The sequence below is a fragment of the Haplochromis burtoni genome, unplaced genomic scaffold (assembly GCF_018398535.1).
Source record: "Haplochromis burtoni strain Fernald_Lab_line unplaced genomic scaffold, NCSU_Asbu1 Contig_145, whole genome shotgun sequence".
In the NCBI taxonomy this organism is placed as follows: Eukaryota; Metazoa; Chordata; class Actinopteri; order Cichliformes; family Cichlidae; genus Haplochromis; species Haplochromis burtoni.
In genome coordinates, this window is record NW_024582506.1 from 1,079,447 (window position 1) to 1,087,662 (window position 8,216).

The window sequence follows — 8,216 nt, forward strand, 5'->3', positions numbered from 1 at the left end:
TGCCCCTAGGGGGCGGGCCCCACACTTTGGGAGGGTCTGCACTAAAGGAACAAAGTGTACATTTTTCAGACACCTATAAATTTTAGTTCCAGCTTGAGTAAAATAAATGATAGAGAAGCAAATGCTGTCAGGAGGATCTACCTTGACATGACAATAAGTAGGCTGTGTTTTTTATTTCTCCATCAGATCCACTTCTCCTTTGTGACATCTGGTCTCAAAAATCCAAGATACAAGGGGATTACCATTTATGACCACAACGACATTATCTACATCACAGAACTAATAACATTTAGTCCTATTTAAATTACAATGTGTGCTTGAGTGAGAGGAAATCTGAAAATCTTAAGGTCATAAGTAGTTGGACTGTTGTTAGTTTAAGTTCAGTCCGGTTTTATTTATATACCATCAAATTATAACAACAGTTGCATCAAGGTGCTTTATATTTTAAGGTAAAGATCTACAATAATAGAAGGAAACACTAGAAAACAGTTGCTTCCTGTGTGGACGTTAAACATGATGACAGACACCAGGAAACGCAGAAAGCAGAAGAAAGTAACAAAACCAACAAATCTAACACAGACACAAAACACAAGAAATACATGACAAAAGCCTGTGACTGTGACATTCAGGAACCACTACATCATCTGTACAAACCTGATACAGCATCAGCTGTTCAAGCTTTTAGGGGGGGAAAGGGTTACACATATATTCACAATCAGCTGACTTGAAGTAGGATCTGATGCAGTTCTGAGAATGTTGATCAGAGTATTCTAGAAAATTTCTAGAAAAGAAAACCAAAAACATTTTTTTTGCACTAATTTTGCACTCGTTGTGTTTCACAGATGATATTTTTGTCTCACTGACTCACGCGATGTGTATCCCTTCTTTGTTCTGTGGCTTCATCTTTACTTCTTGATCTTTGCTGCCTTGACCTCAGTCCTCCTGTTCCTCCTCCTGATTATCCTGTCCACAGGTTTGCAGGCAGGACGGTGACCAGTGGCAGCTTGGTGCTGGTCACCGTGGCAACCAAAGAGGAAGGAGCCGCCCAGCTGACGGTCAACTGTGAGAAAATGGTGATCGGCACGATGCTGGTGAAAGACATCCTCCAGGCTCTAACGCAGTGACGCGAACCAGCTCTCCAGCTTTGAACTCCGCCTCCACCTGTACTTCAGCCATCCCTCACATATCATCTAAGACTTGTCAGTGTAGCATCTCCTGCAAGCCGTGTCAGTGAGGAAGCTTCCACAACATTTGTTTTGTTAGAAGAGCCCCAAACCTTTAGAAATGACTCCCAGAGACAGTGAATGCCACACCTGGACCTGACAATTAAAACTGAACCTGAATGTTTTTACTTGACTTTCCAAAAATACTAATTTCCGAACGTTTTGAGGGTTTTTTTCCTTTCCTTGAGGAGCTAATTGGACTTACTGGACTCACATTTACTTAATCTAAACCTTTTTTTCTTTAGTATAAAGTTAATGTCAGAATTTGTTTCCTGGATAAACATTAATCGAGGCTGCAGGTTGATTCTTGACTTTGAGAAAAAACAGTGGCTCTGAAACGTTCAGCCACAGCCTGTGATCTTCCTCAGTGGAGGCAGTTGCTCAGTTGTCATCGACAAAGACTGAATGAACTGCATTTTTCATCATTTGTGAAATCAAAATCAGCTACAGCGACGACTAAGTCATCCGTGATATTCAAATCCAATTTGTGATGCTAGATTTTTCTGTGCTCTCACCTGGTACATAATAAAATCTGAAGTAGGACACATCTTTAAAAAAAATCCAGAAGAATCTTCAATCAGTAGTAGTAACTGGACTCATCCGCCTTCTGTTAATGCTGTAGTCAGGCTTTACAAAGATTAGGTGAGCAAAAAATAAACAAAAACATGTGCAGTAAGATGTTCACTAGGTTCAGGCTATTAACACTGTGCAGTAAGAATATGTGACTCTTGGCGATCAGGACACTTTATTTTCCCAATAAAATGGTCCTACACCATAAACGTCGCTCACTCACGCGCTCCCTTGATTTTTTTTTCTTTTAAATCTCAGGCTAGATTTAATTCAAGTGTAGGAAACTGAAATAATCCCATCTACATTGCGACTGCTGGTTTTATATACTTTTTGCTTTTATTCCAACTTTATGTATATCAGGTAATGACTAAACCATCTCTATGACAAATGAGCAACATCATACGCTGGGGAAAGACTGGACCTCCACAGGTTTTCATCGGAACTAAAGGAGGTCTTTCTATGGTGTTAACATGAAGATGAAACAACTTTCAGTTCAGTTCATTTTATTTATATAGCTACAATTCACAACAAAAGATAAAAATCTTACAACAATATAGAGTAAATCCCAACAATCAGATGCCCCCTGTGAGCAAGAAAAACTCCCTTTTCCTCTGGATGGGCATCCATCTGCTGCAACTGGTTTGAGGGGCTATCAAACTGCTTTAAGATGGAGAGATACTCTGAGATAGACGGAGTGGGTAAAGACTATCATATTCCCTCAAATCAGGTGGCACTGTCACAGTTATTTGAAATCATTACAAGATACAAGAAGATTGCTGATCTAAGACGGCTACCATTCAACCTCAACTATGTGATTTTGGTATAATATTAATGAACAATTCCCCAGAGTTTTATCTCATAATTTGGTGATTTTTAGCATGTGGTTAGCTGTCAAAGTGCACATGTTCATCACAGTAAGTGGGGCATTGATAAAAGCTGAAATGTATACACGCTGTTTTATTGCAACATGCAATGCAGTACTACTGTAAGGTGTGGTGTGTGTCTGTGTGTGAGTGAGTATCAGCCTAACAATAAGAAGTAGCGCTTTTGATTAAAAACTGTAACACTTGACTTGACATCATCATGAAGCACATTAAAATCACAAAAATCATCATGCTGATTATACAGAAATGTTTTTTGGTTGCTTTTCTCTGATTGCTGTGATTTAAACCCAGCGTTTAACCCCAACGCCAACAAAAATACTTAACGAATATCAGCAAATTATTTTCCTAATGATCATTTGGATAAATGATTTATCTGCTGGTGATATTCTCGTATAAGTGAATCGGGACTGTAAAAAATAGGATTTTTGCCCACTAAATTCTGAACTGAGTCTTGTAGACAAGCATTTACTGCAAGTCATTCTACATTTAATGAGGTGGTAGTTGTGTCTTCAGTTTGTTTATGTGCATGAAGGAAGTAATATATTGACCATAGAGCTGTAGCATATTTTTCTAATTTTTATTAACTTCCAAGAAGGCAAAGCTAGCAGTTCTCGTGTTTTGTGTTAAGCTAATGGGTTGCTATCTGTAGCTATAGAGTTAGCTTTCCCAAATGAGACTTAACTGATTTTTGGCAATACAGCAAAGATAAATATTTGTCAAAAATATCAAAGCATTCATTTAGATTTCTATTTTCAGAAAACTCAGCCTATATTTACTAGTAAATAACACAATGAAGCTTTGAAGTGAAATATTCACAAAAACAAAACTCAACCCATTCAGCTTTCCATAAAGTTGATTTAGTAAAGAAACATTCAGATTATGTTTGACTATGTGCTGAAGATAATGTGCGTGATTTTCAAGTTAAGTGTTGCTTTTCATCTCAGTGGTCAGGCTGGTTTTGTGGCTAATTACATTTGATGCCCCTTTTTTTCCTTTTAATATCCTCATCTGTGCTGCAGACGCATGTTTCTTAATTCTAGCAGTATCTGTGCACTTCTTTTTACTGTTGGAAACTGTAACTGTAATCTTCCAAAGCTACAGGAGTAGTGAAAGGACTTTATTTTGGCCTTTAACGTACTCCTCGCATTGTCTGTTATTTGCCCGTTCGCTCCAGCAGCCATGATGATGAAAGTAAACAATAAGAAAGTCTACTTTCAAAAGTAAAAATACAGAAAAGAGTGAACTCTATTCTCCAAATCATACGTAGGGCCATATGTTTCATCTGCTTTCAAAATATCCAAAGTACAGTTCCTCATACCCGTGTGTGGTTGTGAAATGTGGTCCTGAGGTATTACAAGTATAGTTATACAAATAAAAGTACAGATATGGTGTTGCGTGTGTCTACTTTTTTATGGTCTTTAGTCAAATCGACCACAGACAGCTGCCTTAACTGAAGGAAGCAAGACTGGCAGTTTGAATAAGGAAGAGTAAAACAGAAGTTGTAAAAAGCCTGCTGTATTTGCTGAAATCGAACTCGTCCATCTGTTCGGCATCTTTGTAGTGACATTTAAAACCCTGGAGCACAATTTCTTAATTACTAAATTTCAGCGCGAAAGTTAAAAGTAACAAAAAGCTGGTAAACAAAGTGGTATTAAAGAGAAACAGCTGGATGAACATTTTGCAAATAATGAGGTTAGCTAGCAACACATTAGTAGCATGACTGCTTCTCTTTTCCTAAGACCTTAAAAACTTTCCTTCACACCTTTCCTTGACCTCATGAAGTTGTTCATCGACGTCATGGTAAAGAGACGTAGGAAGGATGTGGGAAGTCTTTCTTGTTTTTTATTTGATACAACAAAACAGCAAAAACACACATGTGAGATGAAGAAAAAGCTGCATTTATTTAAAAACCTGATTAAGGCATTACAAAATAATTGTAAATCTGCTTTAAATTTTTACAAAATCCCTGATAGGATCATCGATGTAGTCTCTCAGGAAGATATTAAGGTAGTCTGTAAATGATTTGGTCCTTTCCCATCACTGCACTCTGAAATCTTTGGTTTTCCACTCAAACTGAACTAAACTTGCCCGATCCAGTTTGTGCAGGAAAATATCAGACTGAACCTACTAAAATCTATTCTGTGCATAAGTATAGACGTTTTGGAACCCATTATACTTTGGCTGATTACACCACCTATGCAGGTCATGAACCTCCAAAAACATCATACAAGGCCATTTATTCAGACATATATTTGAAGGCAACTTATTAAAACACTTTTTTTTCTAGCTGCATGGTTTTATTCTTAGATTGCACTAATACAGCTTAGAATGACTCACAGTTAAAAATGATTTAAAAAAAACTAATAGCACTTATCTTACACTTGGCCTTGTTTTTTCACAATTCAAAAGAGACATGACAAAAAACTGCAGCTGCTTTAAGTCAGCCTTCTCGGATTGGCTGAGCCTCACATCCAGAAGATTTGAATGCAGCCTCAGTAAGGGTTTGTGTGCTCAATGCCAGAGCCATGTCCCTGAGTAGGTCCTATTAGGGACAAGGCATAAGACTAAATTTGAGCATCCTCCACTGTGACATAATATACATTCACTGGCCCCATTATTGAGTACACTTGGTCAACTGCTATTAAGGCAAATATCTAATCAGCCAATCACATGACACCACCTGAGTGCATTTCGGCGTGTAGACACGGTCAAGACGACCTACTTAAGTTCAAACTGAACATTTGGACAGACAGCTGTTTTAATTGAGTTTCCTGTCGGATAAGACATCAAAATTAGAAAACAGAAGTGTTGGCTGACCTGATGAGTCTCAATATCTGCTGCAACATCTGGCTGGTAGGGTCAGAATTTCGTGTAAACGACATGAAAGCATGGATCCATCCTGCCTTGTATCAACAGTTTGGGATGGTGGTGATGGTGTAAACATGTGAGGGATATTTTCTTGGCACACTTTGGGCCCCTTAGTACCAACTGAGCATCGTTTTTATGACAGAGCCTACCTGAGTATTGTTGCTGTCCACATTCAGTCCTTTATGAGAACAGTGTACTCACTATACAAAACTAGTTTCTTAAACATGACAGGAAAGCAAAAACACAAGACCTACAGTCGATCCATCACTCTTCAGTAAACCAGATAATGAGGCCCCATTTTCTCACTTTGAATATAGGGTTTTGTCATTTACATAAACTTTTTACAGGTGTCCAGGATTTTAATAACACACTGGCACTTCTTTCTCAGCTTTCCAACGCAGTAATTCTTGGAAGGCAGAGAGAGCCAACTGTTGTTTAAAACCCCTTAGCAGTCCAATTAGTCCCCTAAACCATCCAATGTCCCGTGGGCGGTACGTCCGACTGCTAACAGGTTAACAATTTGTTTTAGCAGTGGAATTTTTAAATTAGGCACCATAGAAAAAGATGACAGAAGGCACAGGATTCAACCAGGAAATACAGAGATTACAGAGCTTCAAGTCGTTCTACCCATCTGTGAGGATGTTAAGAGGAAGCTGAATCCATTTAAAACAACGCGAGTGTTCATGTGAGCTCTGTCTGCCTGGTTTGTGGAAGTAGAAGACCCACCAGTCCTCCAGTGAGCAGCAGGGCTGACACCAGCAGGATGGGGACAGCACAGTTTGCATCCACCAACCTTCCAAAGACCAAGTTACCCATGATCGCTGCCACTCGGCCCACGCCTGTGAAGAAACCAAGAGCAGAGGACCTGAGAGAAAAATGGAAAGAAAAGAGATTCAGTATATGTGCATGTGACCTCTCTGAGTTAGAATAAAACACCTCGATGGATGAGTGAATCAATTAAAAAAAAATACAAAAAAAGAAATCTTAGTTTGATTTACATTTCTATACATGGCTGAATCTGAGTTTCGAGACTGGTTACCGTAGCTTTGTCGGGTAGAGCTCAGTTCCTACGACATCCAGCGCATTCCAGGCGATCACGGACACCCCGCTGAAGATGCAGGACAGGATCAGACTCTGAGCTTTGGTCTGAACCACATAGATGAAGAAGACACTCAGACTGGACAACAACAGGCTGCCGGCTGGAGAAAGTAACAAAGATGAAGAAATGTATGATTTTTTTGTTAAACACTGACTTAAAGGTGGGTGTTCTGTAGCAGCTCGGTTTTCTGATTTTCTACATTTGTTTGTAGTGTGAGAGCTTCTTTAATCGTAACTCGAAGCTTTTGAAGATGAAGATGGAGCGTTTGCTTAACTATGAATGGGTTGTGTTAAAGACAGTGATATGCAGTGACGAACTCTAAAAGGACAAATTTTATGCTATCAAGGGTCAACTCACTGACAAATTCAGAGAATAAATTATTTACAAGAAACAAGCCGGAAAAATAAAGCTGAATGTCCACTGGAGGTTGGCTCCAAACGCGAGTCAATTCTCTCTGACTTCTATGTTACAACGTTACAGCAGAACAGACTGTTACGAAAATAGAATTTCCTGTAAACTTTTTTTTATTCTATTAAGCATGATTATGGGTGTTTTAATGACAGCTTAATTCATGGACTGAACTGGACCTCTCAGTTGTTTCTGGAGTATCTTTAATCCATTCATCTAAAAATAAAATTAAAAAAATACATGTGTTGCTCTATTTTGCCTTAGATATATGATTGGCATTAAATTTGCAAAAACTTAAATAACATCTAGCAAGATGTCAATTATTTTAGCTGTGTAGCTCCATTCACTCCATGGACTGTTTCTTGAGCACCACTTGCTGTGGCCACAATTTCTGTGGGTTACTGTGAAGTGGAATGGCTCTCCTGGATTGGCTCTGCTATGATCTTTAATTTTTTTTTTTTTATACACAACCTATGATTATATGCAACATGTATGGGAGAGTGTTAAGAAATGAAAACATATTGATTTGTGAAAGAAAAAAAAAACCTCACAAAGCAGAGCCTTTCCTCCGATGCTGTCCATCACAAGAATAGTGAAGATGTTACCCGGCAGGTTTGCCGCGGCTGTGATGAAGCCATCCGTATATACTGCGAGGTAACAGACAAATACAGGAAGACAAGTGTGGACAGGAGAAAGACATGTGGCGAGATATGGATGGACCAGAAAAAACAAATAAAACACAACACATTAATAGTTATTTCCTGAAATTTCCTGAGTGAGTCCAGTGTCAGCTGGTGCTTTAAGCTTGTTAGGAAGTCACATTAAAGCAGGTTAAAGAGTAAAGCAGAAGTGTCCTGCACTTGTTGCAAGTTTCAAATATTTGCTTTTCTCTTCCTTTCCAAGTATTGTAAAAACTGACTCCTGTCAATGTTAAAGCTGATTTCTTGGCCTCCGTGAGCAGCGATGCCTGGATGAAAACACTAATATGAGCATGAATCCTCTGAAACACACCTGCTGTCTTGACCGTGACACAGGTTTCATTGGCCGCTACAGACGGGCGGGACACATTTGCGCAGGGCGAGCCGCCGTCTTCGGTTCTCTCAAACAGCTCAGGAAACCACATCCACAGCCCGTAGTAACTACACACACACACACACACACACA

General features: G+C 39.1%; 2 protein-coding genes across 11 annotated transcripts in view; one reads left to right on the forward strand and one right to left on the reverse strand.

The window, feature by feature from the left end:
- LOC102304991 (adaptor related protein complex 3 subunit beta 2) overlaps positions 1-4,071 on the forward strand; it is a 59,484-nt gene extending 55,413 nt beyond the window's left edge. For 7 of the 10 annotated variants that reach the window (XM_042224646.1, XM_042224647.1, XM_042224648.1 and 4 more), the window contains one exon: positions 938-4,071. In XM_042224646.1, the coding sequence (XP_042080580.1) occupies positions 938-1,124 (187 nt within the window). In that variant the 3' untranslated portion in view covers positions 1,125-4,071. The remainder of the gene's footprint in view (positions 1-937) is intronic. The other 3 variants (XM_005931696.3, XM_014336589.2, XM_042224643.1) reach the window with 1 other exon arrangement.
- A 488-nt stretch (positions 4,072-4,559) lies between these two features.
- Positions 4,560-8,216, reverse strand: part of sv2 (synaptic vesicle glycoprotein 2) — a 12,209-nt gene continuing 8,552 nt past the window's right edge. Inside the window, exons 10-13 of the mRNA XM_042224649.1 lie at positions 8,064-8,191; positions 7,604-7,699; positions 6,585-6,744; positions 4,560-6,410 (exon numbers count right to left, since the gene is read on the reverse strand). Of these exons, the coding sequence (XP_042080583.1) occupies positions 6,227-6,410; positions 6,585-6,744; positions 7,604-7,699; positions 8,064-8,191 (568 nt within the window). The 3' untranslated portion in view covers positions 4,560-6,226. The remainder of the gene's footprint in view (positions 6,411-6,584; positions 6,745-7,603; positions 7,700-8,063; positions 8,192-8,216) is intronic.